Source organism: Streptopelia decaocto (genome assembly GCF_964273445.1).
Source record: "Streptopelia decaocto genome assembly, chromosome: 5".
Lineage (NCBI taxonomy): Eukaryota > Metazoa > Chordata > Aves > Columbiformes > Columbidae > Streptopelia > Streptopelia decaocto.
The window spans coordinates 14,092,290-14,115,483 of NC_138659.1; the positions used below are offsets into that span (position 1 = coordinate 14,092,290).

General features: G+C 49.7%; 1 protein-coding gene across 4 annotated transcripts in view; it reads left to right on the forward strand.

Moving 5' to 3' along the window:
- SSBP3 (single stranded DNA binding protein 3) overlaps nucleotides 1–23,194 on the forward strand; it is a 51,121-nt gene extending 27,927 nt beyond the window's left edge. The window contains exons 5-18 of one of the 4 annotated variants that reach the window (XM_082052386.1): nucleotides 5,693–5,782; nucleotides 13,503–13,583; nucleotides 14,324–14,383; nucleotides 16,349–16,415; nucleotides 16,522–16,598; nucleotides 19,329–19,393; nucleotides 19,502–19,550; nucleotides 19,852–19,887; nucleotides 20,395–20,449; nucleotides 20,946–21,016; nucleotides 21,540–21,618; nucleotides 21,830–21,858; nucleotides 22,009–22,110; nucleotides 22,764–23,194. In XM_082052386.1, the coding sequence (XP_081908512.1) occupies nucleotides 5,693–5,782; nucleotides 13,503–13,583; nucleotides 14,324–14,383; nucleotides 16,349–16,415; nucleotides 16,522–16,598; nucleotides 19,329–19,393; nucleotides 19,502–19,550; nucleotides 19,852–19,887; nucleotides 20,395–20,449; nucleotides 20,946–21,016; nucleotides 21,540–21,618; nucleotides 21,830–21,858; nucleotides 22,009–22,110; nucleotides 22,764–22,892 (990 nt within the window). In that variant the 3' untranslated portion in view covers nucleotides 22,893–23,194. Of the gene's footprint in view, nucleotides 1–5,692; nucleotides 5,783–13,502; nucleotides 13,584–14,323; nucleotides 14,384–16,348; nucleotides 16,416–16,521; nucleotides 16,599–19,328; nucleotides 19,394–19,501; nucleotides 19,551–19,851; nucleotides 19,888–20,394; nucleotides 20,450–20,945; nucleotides 21,017–21,539; nucleotides 21,619–21,829; nucleotides 21,859–22,008; nucleotides 22,111–22,708 lie in introns of all 4 variants that reach the window. The other 3 variants (XM_082052388.1, XM_082052387.1, XM_082052389.1) reach the window with 3 other exon arrangements.

Genomic DNA, 23,194 nt, shown 5'->3' on the forward strand with positions numbered 1-23,194 from the left:
TTCCCAGAAGTTTCCCTTTGTAAACCTTTCCATACACACGCGTGTGCAAAATCGAGCCTAATTGCATTTAGTCTGTTTTACACCTCCCATGCTTATCTCCCCCCCTCCCCCTTTTAATTTGGTTACTGTGAAATTTTTGCAGCCCTGCCAAGTTATTTCCTTGGGATATATTTAGAGAAAGCCAGCTCAGCAGAGCGCGCTGGGTGTTTGCGTAAGGATGTTTGTAAATGTTAGCAGGAACGCTGTCGGGCTGGCGGAGCAGATGTCCCCGAGATGCTACCAAGAGCCTTATTTACAAACTTCTAAATGACTGAAGGGGTTTCCTTCTCAGGGATAAGGGGGACGCCGATTTAAGAGATTAAAATCCTATTGTTTCGTGGCCAGAGCTGCTGTCTCAGATTATCCTTTACAAGAGGGAGAAGAAAGAAAAAAGAAAGCCCTGTATTAGCTTGAAACACCATTCAACTGTTTTGCCTTTTTTTTTTATTTATTTTTTTTTATTTAAGCTCAAGGAAAATACAGGGCTGGGTGTTGCTTCTTTCTTTTTAGAGGAGGGGAAGAAAGTGGCTGAGCGTGGCTGTTCCCGGCCGGGCGTACACTGGTGCTTTGTGTGCCAGGGCACCCCGTGCTGGGCGGCTCGCAGGTGATGTATTTAAAGCAAGCACAAAAAGCTTGCGCTATCCTAGAAGTATAATTAAGATAAACTTATATACACAGCTCAGCGTCCTATGGGAGCGCGGTGATGGTGTTTGGGTGGTATGAAGGGGATACTGCTACAAGCCCATTTCATTTTTTTTTCCTGTCATCTTCCTCTTGCCAATACACAAAGCTTCATCCCATCTTCCTCTTACCTTCTCTTTACCCTGAAATAAACCAAACTTTGTGAGTTCTGTCACATGGGACGGTCATCGCACTTCCTCGGCTGTGGCGGGCTGGCATTTTAGTTATTTTCATGCATGTTGATGCAACACAGATGCTGCCACCACACCGTGGAGGGGACAGATGCAGGAGAGCATCTGAGGGCCCGGTCTGCAGGAAGTGGTCGCTGTGCCATCCTCCCCAGTGTTAATCAGGTTACTGCGAGGTGTGGGAGGGTTCTGTTATTAAATTTAAAACCTGGCTATGTAAGATGAAGGCAGCTTTAACAAGATGAAAAGGCTTAACTGGAGTCCAATTAAATTCTGTATTACCTGTTTACGCAGCCTGCTTAAGTCTTGACCTGCATGCTGGTTTCTTGCTTAGGCTCCAAAGCCTGTGCTCTAGGCAAAAAAAAACCTCAAAGACAACGGATAGATACCAGATCACCAACATGTCCTGAGCATCCCCACATGCTTGTACCAGAGGCAGCTGCCCTCAAGTGCCTTGTGCTGCTGCAGCTGTGTGGTGTGAGATCCAGCCAAAATCCTCCAGTCTTGCTCTTCTGAGAGAAAAGTGAGGGCAAAATTATCTTTTTTTTTTGCCAAAAAAAAAAAAGAGCAGATTTCCAGCCATCTTTAGTTTGGCTTTAGGTCGTGCCATGAAGATACTTGCTCTCCCAGTCTCTGTCGTGTTGGTGGATGCTGAGGCCAGCAGAGCAGCTGGTGCTCATGGTGCTTCCCATGGAGAGAGAGAGCATCCTCCCTGCTGCCTGCCAGCACCTTGCACCACTGTTTGGAGGTTAATTAAAAAAAAAAAAAGTTTGGTGAAAGGCAGCCATGGCACGCTTGTTTGAGCTGCACAGCTGCCTGTGTAACCCAAAGATGGTGGTGGGGACACCGGCTCGTGTTTAACAGCAGAGTAAATACTGCTGATGGGAATTGGGACCTGGTTTTCATTGTCAATAGAAACCATCGCTGGTGTTGGCGAAGTGTGTCAGGTTTGGGCAGAAAGCCGGGGCTTGGCTGACGCTCCAGCTGAGATGTGAGGGGTCACGGGCTGCTCTGCGGGATATTGGCTCAGCACGGTGCTGGAAGCCTTGCAGGATGGGGTGCATTGGGGTGCAGCACCTTATCCCACCTCCCAGCCGCTCTTGCAGGTGACTCAGGCTTGTCCAGTACCTGCTGGCTGGAGATGGAGAGGAGGAATCCAGCTGCTGAATCCCAAGGACTGGCGTGGGTATGGTGCATCCAGAAAGCTGCCCAGCTTCCCAAACCGTCCGTTGTTGGGTGCTGTGGGGTACCGTAGGTGGCATTACCCTGGGGCTGTGGACAGCAATTTCAGGCCACCGGCTCTGCTTTGGTTTTTAAATCCGTCCCCCAAAACCCTTCCAGCCTTAGTGGTGCCTCACAGCTCCTCTCAGGTTGAGTCTCCGTGGGGCGGGGGGCAGGAAACCACTCGCCGCACCCTGCTCGCACCAAACCTTCCCTCCTAGCAAAGACCTCAACTCCGCGGTAAAGAGAGCAAATAAATAAAAGCCCCAGTCCGCAGCTCCTCCCGGGGCTGTGGGGTGAGGGGAGGTGAGTTGTGTTCCCAGCTCAGCCCCTCTGGGAGAGCAAACTTGGGTGACACTGAGATGCCATCGGGGCAGCTCAGGATGCTCCAGGGTCTGGCTGCTCGGTGCAGCCGCGCCAGTGCCTCTTCCCTGCCGCTCTTAAATGCAATTAATACAGTGGAATAGCCTGATGTCTTCCTAAGGACTAGGTTAAGAAAACAAGATGGTTTTAATAGCCCTTTTATATCCTACATAGATTTTAGCTGAAAAACCTAACTGGTTTGGCAGCACAGCTGAACGGCACATCTTTTATTTTTCCTTTTTTTCCCTTGTTTTTTCCCCCATAACCTCATGCCAGCCATCCTGCGCGAGTGGGCTCCTATCGATAATTCAAGTGCCCAGCTCCTGGCTGTGCTGTTTTGTCCGATTTCCATTGCCTCCTGACCTCCATCCTTCTTTATTTGCAAAGCTATACTCGCAGGCAGCGGTAATAAATCAATTAATGACTCTGATGAATCGTTTAATGGCTGACAAAATAACACTACAGTCAACAGCTTGGATCTCTACAGCAGTACCAGAAGACGCTGGTTGACTCAGGGTAGGGAGACGAAACAGAGACTGTTAGCTCAATTAGTGCAATTAGTGTGCGATTTAAAGGCTTAGACGGCATCTGCTGGCGTACCGAGCCGGTGTGTTAACTGAGAGCTTCAGTTTGGAAGTGAAACGCGGCAATCCAGATTGTCATTGCTCTGCTCGCTTCCACCAAAAAAAGGGAAAAAATCTAACGTATGTTGGGAGGAAAAGAAAAATTATATATGTATATGTAAGGATTTGTACATACTTATATATGTGTGCTCTCCAGCGTCCCTAAAAAGAGTTCCTTAACCAAAATGGTGAAAAAAAGGGTGGGGGAAGCTGGGAGGGCAAAAAAGTCCATTTTTTTTCTTTTTTTTTTTTTTTCATTTGGTGCTGGAAAGCCCTCGGGGTTTGGGTACTCACCCTTGGGGTTTGGGAAATTTGTTCCCACTGTCTTTTTTCCCCCGTTTCTTCCTTTTCTTGTGCATCCCCATGGTTTTGCAGAGCTGTTCCAGCCACAGCTATGCTGCCATCACTTCGCAGGGCTAAAGGTGCCTCAGTGTTTACCTTAGCAGCGGTGATGGGGAGGGGAATAAAAAAGAAATAAAATGTCACTTCGCAGCCTTGTAAATCATTCATCAAGCGCTGACCAATTTGGCTCCCATCCTACGATATTCTCAGGGCACTTGCGGGTTTTTAATTACAGAGTTCTGCCAAGTGCCACATGTGTGAGGAACTTTAAATCCCCATTTACACTGCAAAGGCATAGGTGGGGTTTCGGGGTGTTTAACACGGAAAAATACTCTTGTGGTTTTGTGGAAAAATGGGCATTTTGCTTAAACATTTTCTTTGGCTGCTTTGCCCTCCTCCCTGGTGCAGAGGGAAGGAGGAGGGCAGCGTACTTTCCCCCTGGAACCCCAAATATGTGTCCACCCTCACTCCCCACCGCCTTGGGATCCATTTTGTGTTGGGAGATTCCCCCAGCAAGGGATTGTGGTGTGCTGGAAATCTCTTGAAACCATAAAATATCACCTTGGCAGCTTTATTGCGGCGCTTGCCGCCTTGGGAAAGAAGCGTTTTGCGTGATAGAGGGTTTAATAAAGGAAATTCCAAATGGGCTCACTGCACTTTGGGGCTCGGTCTTATATATTTTTGCATTAAGAACCGTCATCTGCTTTGCAGAGAAACTGCAATATGTTCATGGCCTTGGATTAAGATTTGGTTTTACTTTTATAGCTGACCCACTTGGGGGGATGGAGGGAGGGGGAGAACTGGGTTCACTCCCTCTCCCGTCTATTTTTGCTGCTGTCTGATGTATAAAAAGAGCCTGGAATGGGCAGGCTTATTTTTCCTGCCAGGACTTTTTTTTTTATTAACTGTAAAAACACTCAGATCTGGCTGTCGGTGTGGGGAAAGCTGCTCGGGGCGCCTTGTTCAGGGGAGCATGGCAAGGGCTGTGCCCAGGGGCGCAGGACCCCATAACCGAGGGTTACCCGGTTATTTCACAAAGCTGGAAGTCTCTTTTTGGGGAATCAGCCTTGCAGGGTGGGAAAAGCAACCGGGGCTGGATCAGCTGTTCTTGGGATGTGGGATTTGGTGAGGCTGAGGTGCTACAAGCTTTGGGGTAAAACCAAGCCTGAGCAGGCTCATGTGTATCCCATCTGCTCGTGGGATTTTCTTGGTGGAAAATTTTTCCACCAATTTTTTTTTTTTGTGGCGGATGATTTTCCTCAGCCACACGTGGTTTTAGGTGCGTAAGTCAATTGTAGAAATTTGTGGAGGGAGTAGTTCAGTGTTCCAAACCCAATTAATATCAGAGACTCCCTTGTAACTGCTCTGGGAATGGGGTGATGGGTAAGGGAGAGTGTACTTCAATGGCACAGTGACTGCTCCTAATCCAGCAGGGATGTGTTACCAGCAGTGGTCTTTAGAGAAATATCTTTTCCTTACCGTTTTCCTTCTGGCTAGGAGCCTCCCATCACACTTGTGCTTTCCCAAGGCAGTTGCCACCCTTCTTTCAGCACTTCTGAAGCTGCTCCTTGCACCAGGAAAAGCCCTTTTGTCCGTCAACGTACATCAGAGAGAGGAAGTAACTGTGAACAGAGTGACTGGGGTGTCCGGGTACCCCATGTCTGCTCCAGTCCCTCCTTTTCAGGGCTAGAGCCACTCAGGTGGCTCTTCCCAGGGAGACGTGAGCAGAAGCGTTACCCCCAGATAGTGTGCGATGAATTTGGAAATTCATAATAAAGCCTTGATGTGATGTTGAGGTCAGGGGAAGCATCTTTTTCAGAGGGCAGAACTGAACTGGTGAACGTGCAGGGGGAGATGGGATAAGAAAAGCATTTTTAAAGCCTTAAAACAGCTTCTGCCTGAAATGTTGCGTAGGATGAGGCTTCTCTGTGTATTAATGAGACTAAATGCCCGGGTAAATGAAAAGACAGTCCCAGAATCATCCCCAGTTTTTGCACAGCCATCTTCTCCATGGGCAAACTGAAGAGGCCCATCCTGCTCTGGCTCTGAGCATCTTCTACTCATTCCCTCATGGAGGAAAGATGCTTGGTGCATGGGGAGTGATGCTCAGGGCTCTGGAGGTAATGGGCTAATAGACTCAGTGTGGTGTGGCAGGAGAAACAGCTTTTTTAATGTGTTTTTTTTCTTAACTCCAACTCAAACCCACCATGTCTGTCCTGGTTTTGTTCCCTGCAGAGCGCAGCTGCCGCCCCGAGTCCCGTGCTTGGAAACATTCCCCCGAACGACGGGATGCCCGGGGGCCCCATCCCACCCGGTTTCTTCCAGGTAGGCTGCTGCTCATCCCAATTCTCGTCTCCACACCGCGCATGTGTTCGCTTATGCTCTGGATGTCCGCGCTGTCGTGCCTGTGTTTTTTGGTTTTGGTTTTGTTTTTTTTCCAAGGGGATGCTAGGGAAGCAGCATGCTAGCATAGCTGACCTGTCTAGGAATAACTTATGTTCTGCTGTCCGTCCACGTTTGCTTTCTATTTTTTTGTGGCCTTATTGCAAACGTCTTTCTTGCTCGATAAGGTTACTGTATATTTACAACTGATGTTTTTTTCCAAAGCTGCTTGGTTTGTGTTTGGGTTGAGATTGTGTTTGTTCTCCGGTCCTAACAGACGTGCGTAATTGAAAACATTCTGGATTTTGATTCCTGAAACTTTTTCCCCTCCTCTCTGGTTAACCGCTTGATTTTTTCCAAATGCAATCACTGAAAGCATTAACAAACGCTGGCAGGAGCCGGCTCCAGCCAAGTCCCCGAATGCGTGGAGGCACCTTGTATGCAAATACCTTGCAAAGTCCCCAAAGTCCCCTTGCTTCTTCCTTCTCCCGTGCCGAGCTCTGACTGAGGAGGGGATAACCTATGTTTGGGGTGACACTGATGGCGGGGATCTCAACAAGCACTCGGAAAAGGAATTTTCAAAACTTGAACCGTGGGGTGTTTATTTCTCTGGAATCTCTTTGCACTGGTTTGCAGCAGCGTGAGCTCTTGGTGCATGAAAATCTTCCTTCTTGAGGAAGAAACACATGTTCATGTAACAAATGGGATCAGAGTTTAAAGGAATATTTGTTTTGGCAAGCTGTTTTTTTTTTTGTATTGTGATTTGTATATTGGAGAACTTCTCAGGCAGTAGACAGGCAAACTTGATAAGGCACTTGTGATTTATTGTGGTGATATCTGAGCGTGGTATTGCCGTTTGCATGTGCATAGGAAGGGGGAAGTAGGGTCCTGTCTTTTGGTTTTTTAGAGAGATCCCATTTCCTGAACATGCTTCTGACAAAGTAAGAGTATCCGATATCGATCGGGAACCCTGAAACAGGCGAATCTTGTAGCAGCGCTCGGCAGCGCGGGGTGAAGCCAACAGCAGAGATGCTATCTCGCAGGTCATAGCTGCTGCCAGCAATCTGAGTGCCAAGCTGCCGCTTCCAACAAATGTGTCTCCAAAAGCCCCGATCTCGCCCCGAGGCGACGCTGACTGTCCTTTGGTGCTCATGCTTCACGCAGAGCTGCAAAACTGGCACCAAGTTAGGGCAAGGCTTCAAGAGGATGGGTTGGCTTTCCCCAAGAGCGGAAGGTGAGGAAGAGGAGTCACATCTCCCCAGACATGCTGTGCGTGCTCCCATCTTGACTCTTCCCATTGACAGCCTCCAAGCTGTCCCCCCTGCTTATATCTCTGCCTTCCCATGGCATTTTTTGCGCCAAGGGTCTAATTCAGTAGCAAACAACCCATGGCAGCTCCCTGCTTCTTGTGCGGCTGGAGGAGGAGCTGCTGGGGATGGGGGGCTCAAAAGCACACCCAGTTTCTTAGGACCTTTGTTGGGGTTGTCCTGAAGACCCAGCAGAAGTAATGGCACCGGTGCAGCTGTCATTCACAAGGATGCTGCCCGTCCCCAGCGCTGCTGGAGGGAAGAGAGGACGGGTGTGATGCATATGGCTTGCATGTGACATCTCAAGAGCCTGCCTTTCCTGAAAACCCTCCAACATCTGGTTTCTCCTTCCAGCCCTGGGGATGGAGAGGAGGAGGGGAGAAGAAAAATCCCACCTTTTAACACAGACTGAACATCCCCCACGCCGCGTGAAAGCCCGTCTGATTTATTGCGGGTGCTGGAGACCAACTCTTGCAGAGGTGGGCTGGATGCTCAGCAGCGAGACAGTTGCAGCAGGAGTAATTTCTTATCTCTGTAGGAAATCAAAGCACCGAATTCAAGAGGGCGAGACCAAAAAGATCACAGGAGATGCAAAGCACTTCTCCTGTACCCTTTCTGTGCCAGCTGTGGGAGCGGGTGAGGTTCCTCGTGGTACCACCTTGGCCAGTGATGGGAGACCAGAGGATGGAGAGGTTTTGAGGGTTTTCAGTATCTTGCTCTTCTGCTCTATGCTGCAAGCACCAGGGACCTGCAGGGATATCCCTGAGGATAGCAGGCATGGGCAGACTCTTTCTAGAGGTTTTAGAGGGCCTGATCCTGTCCTGGCATGGTGGGGCATCACAGCAGGAGCTGAAGTTGCAGAAACCCTGTCTTGCCACCCTGGGGGTGCATGAACCTCCTCAGCCCTGTGCATTGGGATGTGCGCTGTTGTCTGGCAAAGGTAAAAAATTATAAGGATCATTCATGGGAGCTGGTAGCCAAAAAACTCACAGGGGTGAGCTTGAGGGAGAAGTGACGCACCGGGAAGGGGAGAAGAGAAGCCTGGGCTGCGGTGCCCATCCACAGGGAGAGCACCTGCCCCGTGCTGGGGCTCAGCAGCGACCATCTGGAGGGAGGCCAAGGGAAATGCAGCTCGCAGAGCCTCCCAAAACCTTCCCAAAAGGATGGGAGGGGCCCTGGGCACCCTCAGGTTTCCTGGGCATCGCGTAGTGCTGGCCGACGCACGGCACCGGGCAGCACTCTGACAAAAGGTGGCTGGACTGATGGCTGGAATGGCTAGATACTTTTATTTAAATCTCTCTCTTTGTCCCTTTGAGATCAACAAACAAACCCTCTGCTCATCCTCGTAAAGGTCATCAGAGGTGTTCCTGCTTTTGTTTTGAAAGCTGGATCGACGCCGGGGTGCAGATCCCTCAAAGCAGGGATGAGGGGATGCCAGGGAAATGTAGGAAGGAAAATTAAAAATTGAAAGCAATTAATACCGCACCTTCCTAAAACTAAATAAATATGGGGGGGTACCCAGTCAGCAGCCCCCCACCACAGCCGTGCCTCCGCTCCCCAGCACGAGCTCCCCGTGCCGCCTGTACCCCGCACACTGATGAAATGGAAAGTTGACCATAAATCAATGTCGGCGGCTACGTTAGCTATGCATCAGCAGCTCGGCGCCGAGATGCACCAAAACAAAGCGCTGGCTGCTCAGTGTTCCCACACTGCCCCCTAATGCAGAGAGACTTCGGGAACCAGGGAGAGCGGGGGGCTTCGCAGTCTGGGGGGATTGCCCCAACATCCCCGGCCCTCCCCGCATCCTGGGGTGCAGCTCTTTGGATAAGGTCACCCGTGGTGGGTGAGGATGGTGAAGCCAGGCCGGACTCCATGTTGTCCTGCTGCCTCCTCGGATGCCACCATTTTCCCCCTGCTTGGCTCCCTGGGCACCTGGTTGTAGCAGAAGCTGCCGTTCACGCTGGTCAAACAGCTCCAGCGAGGTGGCACAAAAGCCACAAAACTGGGTTGCCCATCGCAAAATCCCAGGGCAGAGCTCACAATCATCCTTGTACCAGGCATGGTTTGAAGGAAGGTGAGTTACGAGTTGGAGGAAAGGAAAAGCAAGCATTGGAGAAAGTTTTGGGTTTTTTTTTTCTGGAAGTTTAGTAGGATGCCCGAGGCTTTTGTACCAAGCGTCTGGAGCATATGGTGGGATTTGCAGTCAACTTTCTCTCGGGTGCTCCAGCCAGATGGAGGTGACTGTTCTTGGCTCTGACTGACACGGGTTTGTTTCCTGAAGAGCTTGTGTTTAACATATTCCTTAAAACCAGGCTCTGCAGTTGGGAGCCCCAGCTGCAGGCAAAGCAGAGCTCCTGCCCACGGCTGCCTTCCACTGTCTGCGGGGGAACTTGGCCCGACTTGCCATGCCTTGCTTTTCCCTGCCTTGCTTTTCCCTGCCTTGCTTTTCCCTGCCTTGCTTTTCCCTGCCTTGCCCTCTCTTGGGAAGGTACAGTTGGGTCCTCACCCAGCACCACGTTCTGGAAGATGAGCATGGTCCTCCTCTCAAGGGCACCAGGAGCATCTCCAATAGGCTTCTTCAGGGATATCTTGTTTTTTTTTCATTGAGAACTTGCAGAACTTCCCTCTCCTTCAGTAGGAGTAAAGCTCCTATTCATATAAACTCAGACGTGTCTTAAATTAATCTCCATCTATTTTAGTATTTCCTAATGTCAAAACTGGTAGGCAGGGGCAGGTATTTTAAAATATAAGATGCCTTCCTGTTGCTAACCCTAAATTATCAGTATCTTGTGGCAGCGAAGCTTTGCCTTCTCGTACCGTCCTGCATTGTTCTGCCACCCCCAGAGGTGCTTGAAGATGTTTTTAAATAGAAAAACTCCCCCATTAGCTGAAAGTATGTAGCCCATAAAACATGATCCATTTGTGGTGAATTACGCTGGAAACATAAATTGACACGCGCGGAGCTGTGATTGCTCGTGCCATTTTCTGTCTTTAATATTTTACAAGAAGTTTTGAGGAGTTGAGCTCATGAAAACTCAGAGTAGAAATAACCTGATCGCCTGGAAACTCCCCTTAGAAAGCATCAACAGCAACAAACTTTGGTCATCTGATGGGCCAGGTTGGGCTTTTAAAGTCCCTGTAGTGTAGAAGGGGGTGGGAAATGGAGCAACATGAGCTATCAGAAAGTTTCTTCTAATGCCATTTCAGATGTTTGGGTTTTTTTTGAGGCAGCCACAGGAAGGTGAAGAGTAATCCCCCCCCAGCAAGGCATCCAGTTTGGGAAGAAAATATTTTAAAAAGAAAAAGAGAACTTGGGAGATGCTGGGGTTTCTCTGGTTGGGGAAAGTGCTGGTCTGGAGATGTGGGTGAGTTAACTGCAGAGCAGGTCCTGCTCGCCCGGCACGGCATGTCAGATGGAGCTCTACCGCGGGGATGTGGCGCTTGGAATTTGGGTTCTGGAGGGAGGTGGTGCGGAGGAAGCAGGACTGTGCGTGCATTCAGCCTTCTCTTGTAACAGCACTAGTTAATAACTGCAAACACACGTTTCTTAAGGAAATAAAAAAAAAAAGGGGGGGGTTGTTCTGTTGGTTGGAGCCCATGTGTCATCTCTGCAAAACACTTGTCTCAAACCGCCGGGATCCATCGGGATCATCCGCCACTTCCCTGCAGCCAGGGAAGCCTGTGTGAAAAAGCAGCCGATCCGGCAGGCAGCCCCGGCCAAATGCAGGTCCCGGCCCTGGAACATCTGCAAATATTTATGGAGATAACAATATCCAGAGGGTCTGCGTTTCTGACAGAGCAGTGGGGGCACGGGAGGGGGCTGTGTCGGTTGGAGCCCAGAGTGAACATTTCGGATGCTGCTGCTCATTGCTGTTTTGAAAAACCAAGAGAAGAAGAGGGGAAAAAAAAAAAAAAAGGAAGAGAAGCCCCTTTCAGCTCCTACCTGCCTGTCAAGACATTTGCACAAGCTGGGTGTCTGCAGTCACAGGATGCAGCGGTCTCACACACAGGATAACACAACGGTGAGGATGCAGCGGCACCAAGCCCGGAGCATCCTGGGGAGCAGCGCCGGGAGGCAGGACCACGTGCCGGGGATGTGTTCAGCAGCACAGACAACCAACACTGTCCTGATCCTATTGCCGCGGGGGATTTTTATCTGGTGAAAAATGCCACGGTGTCTTACAGATGTTTTCTTTGCAAGAACCAAACGCTGCTTGCTCTGAAACTCCCAATGCAGCCCCAAGGCATCACCTTCAGGGTGGCCATGTCCCCCACACCTTTCATACCTGTTTTCCCCACACCCTCACATGCCAGGGGATATGAGAGGGGGGACATCAGAGGTTTAACCAGGACGTCAGGATGGTGTCTGGGTGCCCATGCAGTCGGTACCTGGGTAACAATGTCCTAATCCTTGTGGCGCAGCAAAGCAGGTGCTGTGGAGGACCTGTTGACTCTTGTGTTGATGGACTTTGAGAGATGGCCTCTGTGAGTCCTGGTTTGTCCTTACCACTTGGTTTCATCGCTTGTTTGCCGTTGCCACTCTTCCCTAGTCCAAATCTTGCAGCTGTAATGTGTGGGACAGGCTTTGGTGGTGGCCAGACCTCATTGGGGAGTGCTGTCCTCCATGAACCGGTGGTGGGAGGTGGCTGCTGCCTCTGGTGTGGTTTGGATTTGCACAGACAGAATTACCCATGTCAGAAGCAAAAATAAGTCAAGTTTCTTGCATGGAGATGACTTCTGCTAAAGGTGGTTGATGCTACAGCTGGACCACAGAGGTTTGTCTTCTCCACTGTGGTAGGACGTGGATGGAGAAGGCAGTTGTGTTGGCACCAGGACGCTTGTCCTGAGGTGCTGTGACCTCTTCCAGCTGAGGTTTGCTGGGCTGTAGAGGCTGGTTGCCTTTGGCTCCTGGAGAAGAAACGGTGGTATAAATGGTGGGGCTTCATTTCCCTGCCCAGGGAGGCTGGTAGTTTAAATCCGCTTGGCTCCATCTCGCCGCCAAATCATTCAAATTTAAAAAAAAAAAAAAGAGGGAAAAAACCCACCCTCTTACTTTATTTACATTGCACTCAAGTTTCTGCTGTACAAAAGATTTGCAGGTGCAAATATGTCCTGCCTTCATTAACTTTCCCTCCCTTTTTAATTTATGTGATTTCAATTTTCCTTCCCTGTACTGTTAATTAGGGGACCCTCTAATCAGTACCATTATCACAGTGGTATTCATGTTTAGGAAAGCTGCTAAACAAATGCTTGCAAAATTGCTAAATGGCTAATTAATGTCTGTTAATTAAGAAAATTGCTCATGGTAACAAACCATGCCATTGCTGGCAGCAGCTAGAAGGCGAACACTTGTTGAAATTAGTAACGAGGCAGGTAGAGAACATCTGCTCTGATGCCGGTTCTGGAGCCTGCCGTCGCTTCCCATCACCTCCTGACAAAGCTCCTTTGCTTTCTCTACCAATTACACCTCCTTTGACTCAAAAAATACTTTTTTTTTTCTCTCTCCTTACGTTAACACGCATCAGTTTATTCTTGCACTGAGCACATTTTTCTAAGCAAATTTTAATTTTGTTTTTTGAAGGGAAATTTGGGAGGGGGAAGGGAAAAAAGTGTGTGTTCAAGCCCAAAGTATCAGCGGCTGCTGCATCACAGCCTTAAACCTGCACCGACTAATCTCTCCTTCTTTCCCCTAGACATCCTTTCTTTGCTCGCAAGCCATTTTACTGGCGTCCATAGGGAATGCACCTCGAGGAAGGATGTTGCACCCGCACGGGCTGGCGATGCAGCCCCGGCCAAATGCTGCCCAGGCGCGAGCTGGGACGTGCTCCTCGTCCTCTCGCTCCAGCACCTCCACTGAACCACTACCAAAAAAAAACAAAAACCGAAAAACCCCAGAGGTGTCTCCAAGCCTTGGCATGAGAGAGGATAAAATGATTTTTTTTTTTTCTTTTTTCTTCTTTGGTTTGGGGGTGCTTTTTTATATTTCCCCCCAACCTCTCTGGTCCTCTCCTGTGTATTTTTTTCTTCCTCGTTGCACACCCTTGCAAAGTGTTTTCCTGTGTGTTTATCATTGCAGACTTGGTTGAACTACCGGACCGTTTACCGTCAATGTGGCTGCTGTATTTTGACAGATGTTCTGATTTTTTTTTTTTTTTGCATAAATCATTATTCATTGTTCAGCTACGAATGAATAGAAACTCAATTAGAAAGAGGAAAAAAAAAAAAAAAGAAAAAAAAAATTAAAATGAGAGAACCGACTTCCCAACAAAACAGGTCCACCCATGAATCCTTTTTTTAGCTCTTTCTGCGCTTTCATGTGCTAATCTATAACCTCCTTCTACTGTCTGACCTCACAGGGACCGCCTGGGTCACAGCCCTCGCCACACGCACAGCCTCCACCCCACAACCCTAACAGCATGATGGGACCCCACAGTCAGGTAAAGACACAGGCGATGGGTAGGGCTGTGAACCGCGACGTGCGCTCGATTTGCCTTTTTCTTTTTTCCTCTGTAAGTATGCGGGGCAGCGGGTGCCCGCTCCCCGGGACATCCCCTGGGCAGCCCAGCTCCAAAGCAAAAATGCTGGGTTTTTTCCCCATTTTTCTTTCTTTTTTTTTTTTTTTTTCTTTTTTGGATGTGCAGTTGTCAATAAACTGAGAAGTCAATCATGGGTATCAGACTGTTTTACCTTCCCAAGGTAGCCTGAGAAATTTAACTTGTGGGTTTTTAAGCTTCTGTTAGTAGCAGCTGTTGTAAAAAAAAAAAGTAACTTTAAGTCTTTCTTCTTTTTTTTTTTCAGTACTTAGCATTGGGGTTTTTTTATGTGTGCGTGTCTGTATGTGCTTATTTGCCACTTTTTTAATATATCTCTATATATTTAAACGTTGAACAGTATCTAACGCTCGGGGTTTCCCATGCACTAATGTTAACAGCCTCACCTAGTATTGCCGATGTCACACGCTCTCAAACAATAAATCTGCAGCGAAAATATTAAAAATGGACTCCGGACAACTTTTTTTTTTTTTTTTTTTTGTCTTTTGAAATATCACTTTTTTTAAAAAAGGATGTCTCCAGACAAAAATAACAGAAAAACACGGTGTGTACAGTCTAACCGGCGTGTGTGGGGAGCGTGCTGCCACCCAGCAGCTCGGCCTCACCTCCCTTTTGTGTCCCTGCAGCCATTCATGTCACCGCGCTACGCCGGAGGTCCCCGGCCCCCCATCAGGATGGGCAACCAGGTACTGCAATGGCGGGTGTCCTGGGGGTGGCTGTTATTTGGGGAGGGGGGCACAGACCAGGCATCCTGCAGGTGCCCCTTGGGTTTGGATGGTGAGCATCCCCTCCCTCAGGCATCTTCATTGTCTTGGTGCTGGAGCATCAAGTGTCACATAACCATTTTATTTAAATTTTATTTTGATGTTTGGGTGTATCCATGGTGTAAACGGTGGTGAGGTGTGTGCCAGTTTTTATTTATGGTGTTTTCAGTGTGTGCTCGCTGCCTGGCTGGATTTTCCCCTGCGATCGCAGAAAATTAAAGTGATGGAGATAATCCCACAACTGGGTTGACCGACTGCTTAGAGCAGCGGCGGGGTCAAGCGGGGCAGGTCACTGCTGAATTTTTTGGGTTGGGTTTATCCTCTTATCCCAGCTTAAACAAGGGCAGTTTGTTTCTGGCCTTACGCACAGAGGCTTCCACCCCACGCGCTGCCCGAACGCGTGGCCTTTGCTTGAGGGATTTGTCTTGTTCCCAGTGATGCTGTGCAGATCCATAGGGTAATGACCAAACCAGAGATTATTTGTCATTAAAGGAAACCTGCAATTCCTTTGCATAGCAAAGGTGACTGCACAAAAATGAACTTGGGAGCTTGTTTTTTGGCTAACTATTATTTTTAGATACCTCTTATTAGCAGAAAAAGCAGGATAGGCAGGAAATAGGATGTAGCAGCTCGCTTCGTGTTTGTGTTTGATGGGTTTGAGGCTTGAATCACTGGAACCTGCAAAATGATGGTGAGATGTAGCTGAGAAAAAGTCAAGGGGGGGCTGATGTATGACCTCCAAGAGCCTCCCACCCAGGGCACTGGTGGCTAGTTTAGCAAGGTATTAATTAATGACACCTTCTAATGGGGTGGTTTAACAGGCCTCTGTCCTGCTGTGGTACCCAGAACTGCAGGAGGTGAGTGTGAGAAGCTGGGGTGGTTGCTCTTCCAGCAGGGTCGAGCATCCATCAGTGGGTAAAGTTAATTAGAAAGATTTTGATTTTTCCCCCCAGTCACCACATATAAAACACAAGTTTCTTCCTACCAAGAGTTCAGCGAGGTTATGGTCACATCCAGAGGGACAAGAGGAATAAACAGGTGGGCAGGAAGGTCAGGCAGCAGAAGTGTAAATATCCATCACTACAACCCCTCTGGTTTATCTTCATCCTGCTGCCAGCTTCAAGCTGCAAAGTAATGGGGACCGGACAGATTCTGCCTCAGTGTGTCCATGTGCAGCCGGTGCCTGCGCTGTGCTCTAGCAGCAGGATCTGTGTCGATACTCAAATAAAAGGCAGTGCTGTAGCAAAACTGTTTACAGTTTGCTTCCCCCAGGCAGATGGTATCTGCATTTTTCTCCCCCTTTATCTGTTCAGAGCAGCCTTTGAACTTTAAATAGCTGTGTTGCCAGAGCAGAGCTGTGTTTGGGGAAGGGGAGCATCCACCTTCCCCCCGTGCTTGTGTGGGGACAGGTCTGAATGCTGCTCTGCTGCAAATGGAGCATCTCCCTGTTTGCAGCCGATGAGCTGCTGCAACCTGTACAGTTTGTCCCTGGCGATGTGTAAATACCAGGGAGCAGTGCTGTTGGTCCCCTTTCCCTGCTGGCCTTGACACCTCTGCCCGGCACAGCCCAGCATTTCCCCCGCTCCCCTAAAATACAGCAGCCTGATGGCATGTGGGCTTCAGGGAGAAGAGGAAATGCTGGTGCCTTGTTGGGTTTTTAGAGGCTGGTTTTGAAAGGAAAGGGGAGGCAAATGTCTGGAGGCTGTAGGAAGATGCCGGGATGCAGGACACAGTGGGATGTGGGATGCTCGGGCAGCCACAGGTCATGCTGCAGCAGGAGAGGTTATGCGTCTTGAAAGCCTAAAGCCTCAACCCAAATCCATGTCCATGGGCTGCATTTTAGCAATTCTTATTTTTTTTAAAATCTTCCTCCCCTTGTTTTCACAGCCCCCGGGCGCTGTTCCTGGTACACAGCCATTGCTGCCCAATTCGATGGATCCCACGCGGCAGCAAGGTAAACCCAGCGGAGGAGGTTGAACATTAACGTTTCTCATTAGCTGTTAGTTTGGGACCTGGAGTGGCTGCTGTGCAGTGTAACGCCCCTGCTTTCCTCCCAACAGGGCACCCGAACATGGGCGGCCCCATGCAAAGGATGAATCCTCCGCGAGGGATGGGCCCCATGGGTCCTGGTCCACAGGTAAGCCTGGCGCCAAAGAGCATCTTCTCCCCCCTCTGCCCTCTTTCCCCATTAGTGTTAATGCGTTCTACATTAGTCTTGCATCTGGAAAATCCCTCCTTTTAACGGGAGCGAGATTTTCAGAGCTCATTAAGGGTATTGCAACCTCCCTCTTGCCCTTCTGTCAAAGGGGATGGCACTTAGTGCCGTCCTCGAGCAGCCTTTTGAGTGCATTACACTGCCTGCCTGGGAAATAGTTATGACCCTAACAGCAGGAAAGGGAAAGGAGGTTTGCATTAAAAATAAATAAATAAAAAGAAATGGCAAAGATCCCTTTAGCAGGGGAATAAGGCTTTCCTCTGCAAGGCTCCCCTCCGCCTGCCCTTCCCTGCTGCCTGCTTGAGCGCTCTGTTTCCGGCAAGGGGAGTGAACTCTTGAAATTAAGCAGATCTGGGTTAATATATGCTGTCTTTCCATTGATTGACTTTACGGCGTGGCTTTTTGTTGACTTACTCCTGTTTGTTCCTTCTGCGAGACTTCAAAACCAGATTACCATATTTTGGTTGGAGGTTTGTCCTCTCTGCCTCATCGCCTACGTTGAGTTTGTAGTGTGAGGATCAGAGTCTGTCAAGAGACGAGCGGGTGCGCTGGAGTTTTGTTTTGTTTTGTTTTGTTTTTCCCCTGGAGACTGTTGAGATAAGCGAATATTGTGTAAAGAGGGAGTTGTGTCATCTCTTTTTAACACCAGCCTGAGGATGCTGCTCAGGGATACCCGGCTGTCTCTGCAGGCACCCAGATCCATCCTAGGGCAGGGGATAAAGAACCTGTGCGAGCATCGTTTCAGACAAGCTCTCCGATAGCACTACTGCTCTGCTTAAAATCCTCCTTCCCAGGAGGATCGCACCCAAAAAAAATGGTATTTGTTAGCATGGCCTGTGCCAAGGAGAGCAGCGGCCGTTTGCCTGGGGGAGGCTGCTCGCTTCCCACTTGCAGAGCTCGCTGCAAAACTTGGAAGCCGTGAGCGTGCGTTCAGCACCGCGTGGGCTGGCGGCGGCTCTGGGAGCCGGCAGGAGCTGTGAAATGTTCCGAGCTTTTATTTTTGACTCTGCCATTCCCTGTGTAGGTACATTAGGGGAGAGGCATCTGAAAAGGCTGCCTTCCCCTGGGGAGGCGCTGGGCTTCCCAATCTGGCACCTGCCGGGTGCTGCCTCCCAGGAACAAGCACAGGCAATCACCAAAAATATCCAACCAAACCCAGCAGCCCCTCGCACCTTGTGTGCCCAGGACTTTTGTTTTTTTTTAAGCTTTGCATCAGAACCTTCCCAAATGCACCTTAAATTATCCCAAAGGACAGCAGAGTATCCAGCCAGGACATCCCGGCATCCTGACAACAGCTACTTGTTACGCACCAGCGATGAATCATCTCTTACAGCTGGTGGCTGCTGCCTTTTTCCCTTTAATAGTTGCAGCTTTAGCTCTGCAGAGGCCAGAGTTAGGTTTGCCAGTGCCTCGATGAAGAGGTTTTGTAGCTCGCTGGATTTCAGCAGCATCTTGCCAGAGCTCGGCATCCAGGTCGCTCAGCACAGCTGCGCTCCCTCCCTGAGCATCTTTCAGATGGCTTCCTTTTCCAGCCTTTCGGCTCCAATTAAAAACACTTTTTTTTTTTTTTTTGAACAAGGCATTTGTTGCTACTATTCAGTGTAAATGGCTGGAATTTCGATCAATTAAGGACTTGCTGGTAATTTGTTTGGGGAAAACCCTCTTCTGCCTCTTCAAAACAAACTTTGGCATTGCCCTCAGCGGAACACCGTGCTCCCGTCCATCTGTAAATCCAGGAAAGAATCGACAGTGCTGAAGTATTGCACTTGAAATCCAGCTCAGAGTGCTCCAAGGGGCTGCGAAATAGGAAGCAGCCTGCCATGCCACCTCCTGCCCTGGCAATTTTGTCTCTAAATGGCAGAAATGCAGCCCAAAAAGATGCATCACGGCAGCGTGACCTAAATCCGGCTGCTCATTGCCTGGAGGGCACAGGGAGCAAAGCGCAGACCAAATGGAGCGCGGCATTCAGGGAATTCCTTCGCTGCCTTGGGCTGGGCTTTGTACTAGAGCTAGTTTTAGGAGATGAGGGGTGCAGATCTGAGGCTGCCAGTCCAGGCTGGAGGCTAAGCTGGGCTGAACTAAGCCAGGAGTGGAGCCCCAAGGGGCTGCCTGTCCTAAGCCACTCCCCAGGGCTGCAGACCTGCTCGGGGGATGTAGCAGGGAGCTGAGAAGCACCAGGAAAACATGCCTGGCTTGGTTTTCCCTGCTCCAGCCGTCATCCTGGGAGCAGGGGCTGGATGCTCTGTCTTGGGGATGCTCGCGCAGCCTTTTCCTATCCTTATTCTGCAGCAATAGCCTTCCAAGCATGACCTTCTTTTCTCCTCCTGCCCTTGTTTTCTCCTGCACAAAAACACAAACCCAAAAAGCTGTTGCTGTTTTCCCTCCGACAGCATGGCGTCAGAGACCAGGGGGGACTTTGGGGCTCAGCCTGGCTCCGTTCCATATTTAGCTGCCAAGGGATTTTTTATAAACGCAGTTGCTAGCTGCCTGTACATTCATCATAATCTAGGGTTTTTTTAAAGCTCATTTTTGCAAATTAACCCTCTGGTTGTTTTGTTTGCTCGTTGTTGTTGTCTTTTTTCTTTTCCCTTCTCTTGTTTTCTCCATTTTCCATTCCCATTACAGTACACTGACCATTGCTTATTGTTGCAGAACTACGGCAGCGGCATGAGACCTCCACCCAACTCCCTTGGTCCCGGCATGCCTGGAATTAACATGTAAGGCAAAACCCATGCCAGGGATGTTTCACTGCCAACTCAGGCTTCGTGGGATCGTGTGGCTAAAAACACATTATTTTATTTTTTCCTGTTTAATTTTGACCCCAGGGGGCCGGGAGCCGGCAGACCGTGGCCGAACCCCAGCAGTGCTAACTCAGTGAGTATCATGCAGTCCTTGAAGCAAGAGCAGGTCTGGTCAGGGACCGTCCCACGAACGGGGTGATTCCTCGTTAGTTGAATCATGCTAACGAGAGGGTGTTCCCCAGGCTGCATCTAAAACCTAAACGCTGCTCCCATGCTGCTCTCCCTGCAGTGGGGTGCAGCTATGGGGGCTGGTGGGCCCTGGAACCCCCATCCTGGCTGGGCAGGGGGGGCTCTTGGCTGTGCCCTGCTGGGGTCCAGCCCACAGGGGCCACTGTGCACCCCACAGCTGAACCCAGCTTCTCTTCTCTGTATAGATCCCATACTCTTCTTCATCACCTGGTACATACGTGGTGAGTCCTCCCACTCTGTCTGTTTGTCCTGTCATTGGGGTGCAGAAATCAGAGGATCATAAGAATAATTTGAATCAGAAGGGACCTTCACAGCTTATCCAGTGCCACCCCTGCCATGAGCAGGGACATCTTCACCCAGCTCAGGTTGCTCAGAGCCCCGTCCAGCCTGGCCTGGGATGTCTCCAGGGATGGGGCATCCACCACCTCTCTGGGCAACCTGGGCCAGGCTCTTACCACCCTCAGTGTAAAAAGTCTCTTCCTCATGTCCAGCCTGAATCTCCCTTCTTTTGGTTGCTTAGATGAGTTTTAGGTTAGATTAGATTGAGTTGTTTAGTTTAGATGTTACTGCATGGGGAGCTCTTGCAGTTTGCGGGGAATCAGTGCTGTGTTGGGGGCCAGGCTGGGCTTGGGGTGCAACATCTGACCGAGGGAGGTGTTTGCAAACGTGGGGAGGTGCATGATGCTGGTGTTGGCATGGCTGACCCTCTCTCCGTCGTCTCTCCGCAGGGCCCCCCTGGTGGTGGTGGTCCTCCGGGGACACCCATCATGCCCAGTCCCGCAGGTACGAGCCTCTCCAGCCCCCACTCACTAGGGTCACCTCCCTATGGGCTCCTTCCCCTGCCCAGAGACCCCCCATCCTGGGGCTGTGCCACCACGCACGGACAACCCCTGCCCAACTGGCAATAACCAATTTATGTAGCTTTTGCTTTTCTGGGGAGCAAGCAGCATGGTCTGCTTGGCTTCAGGGTGGGATTTGGGGATGTTCCTATATACCCCTGTATCCCCCTATGGATTTGGATGGGGGGGCTCGGAGTACTGCATGGCAGGGAATTAACTCACCGCACTTCCAAGCCAAGAGTTGAATTATTTTTCACAGTTGAGTTTCTGTGATTAAAAACTTTGTGGATCTTCATTAAATACAAATTAGCCAGAAAATGGTGGTACTTAGAGGGAATTTTAGGTGATAAAATACAAAAGAATGAGTTCAAGTGGCATGAGTTTGTTTTAATTAAGAAATGAATTAATCACCCGACTTACTGGGCTTCACTGTTACACAGATTCAACAAATTCAAGTGACAACATCTACACAATGATTAATCCAGTACCACCCGCAGGCAGTCGATCGAATGTAAGTCTGCTTTCTAATAATTTACATATCAGATACCATAACAAATCATAATTAACTTCATCAGTTGTGAGTAAAGCAGTTTAATTGATTTCAGCCATTTGTTACAAAACAGAAATAAAACAAACCATCAAAAAGCGATTAACTCTTGGGCAACTTTGTTAATTTTTTATGCTTATTAAGAGAGTGTTGGTCCTGCTGCTCTGGCCGAGGTGGTGGCAGCTGCATGTCCCACGAGATGCTGTGTTTTGTGGGATGTGGGCAGACGTTAAACCTCTTTAAATACTAGTTGGAGGGAGCCCTCAGTGCTGCCATGGGTCGGGGTCTGCCTGCACTCATCCAGCCAAATTTTATAGGTGAAATCACAGGACTGTGAGTCCCCAGACGTGCCCCATGTCCCACCTCTCACCCCACTCCAGAGGGATGGCTGGAGAGGGGACGGTCTCCAGGAACCACTGGGGCCATGACAGATGTACAGGGTGGTTTTGTGGCTGATTTTGGGTTTTATCACCTTTTTCTTCCGTAGTTCCCGATGGGCCCTGGCTCTGACGGCCCCATGGGCGGCATGGGCGGCATGGAGCCCCATCACATGAATGGATCGTTAGGTGAGCACCCATGCATTAGGTGCCCCCCACCGTGCCCTTGCTGTATGGGGATGCCAGCAGAGCATCCCAGTGCCTACCTCTGGTTTGGACCAGTGCTCGAAGCAGAGCCTTTGGCTGGAAGGGGGGTCTGGAGGGGAGCAGGCCAGGGGGAAGCAGGGGCCATCGCTTCATGCTCAATAAGGCTGTTCTCCTTTTGTGTCCCCTGGTGCAGGGTCAGGAGACATAGATGGACTTCCAAAAGTAAGTGGCACTGGGATGGTAGTGTGACCCTGATGGATGGGGGCACACTGGGGGGAGCTGACTGGGGCAGGTGGAGCTCTGTCCTGCCCTCGTGGTGTTTTGAGGGGTGAGAAGACCTGCTCACTGCCTGTCCCTTGACATCTCCTGCAGAATTCTCCAAACAACATAAGTGGCATTAGCAATCCCCCGGGCACTCCAAGAGACGACGGGGAGCTGGGAGGCAACTTTCTCCATTCCTTCCAAAACGACAATGTGAGTTAGTGCCTCCCTGGGGGTGGGAGGGATGGTCCCCGGTGCATCCCGGCACGGGGGCGGGTGGATTTGGTAGTGGGTGCCTTTTGGAAATGGCTCGTGCTGTGTGTGAGCTGCTCTGGGACAAAAGTGGGGAGAAAGAAATACGCTCTGGGGTGCAAGCTTGGGTCCTTGGTGGGATGGGGGACCCAAGGGACCAAGGAAGTGGGGAGAGGGTCCCACAGGATGGAGGGAAGAGGATCCCATGGGATGGAGAGGAGCTGGCACAGATGCAGACAGCTGTGCTGGCCGTGCCAATCCAAGGTGTTCTGCGTGGCTGCAGACATCCCTCCTCGTCTTCCCCTATTAGCAGCATATACACACACGCATGTTAATTATTTGTTTTAAATTGCATCTCACCCCATACTGTTCTGCTGATTTTCTCCCTGGAAAGGCAAGTTACGGAGCAGATTACGCCTTGATAAATTCAAGTCTCCAGCGTATCCTCTCCTCCTGATTTATTCGATCCAATTAGGTCGCTGCGTAGTTGTCATCAGCCTCCTCTTACATCCCCCTTCGGCCTGGGGGTTTCTCACCCTGGCTCTGTCTCTCTTTCCAGTATTCCCCCAGCATGACGATGAGTGTGTGATTTCCCTCCCCCTCCTCCTCTCCAGGATCAAGAGAGTCAGCTGCCGTTTGGAGGATCTCAACGAATTATGCAAGAAGAAGAAGAAGAAGCTAGGTGTATGGGCAGGGAGACGCGTGGCGGGGGCCAAAACCCCAGGTTTAGTTTCATGCAATAAAAAGGCCGAACTTTTTATTCCATAAAACATGAAGGACAAAACTTAAAATATTTCAAGACATGACAAGACCCTTCTTTGTGCAGAAGGGTTTATATATGTACATGACACTTCTTTTTGGAAACAAACGGAAGCCTCTAGCACCCAACTCCGATCTCTTTGCTTTGTTCTTTTAAATAAAGACAGAAACCGAACCTGTTGTATGTTTGTGCCGTGCGACACCAGGAAGCTAGTCTAGATGTGAAATCTCATGTTGTCTCTGTTGTAGTCATTTTTTTAAATAAACTGGACAGTTTACAATGGTG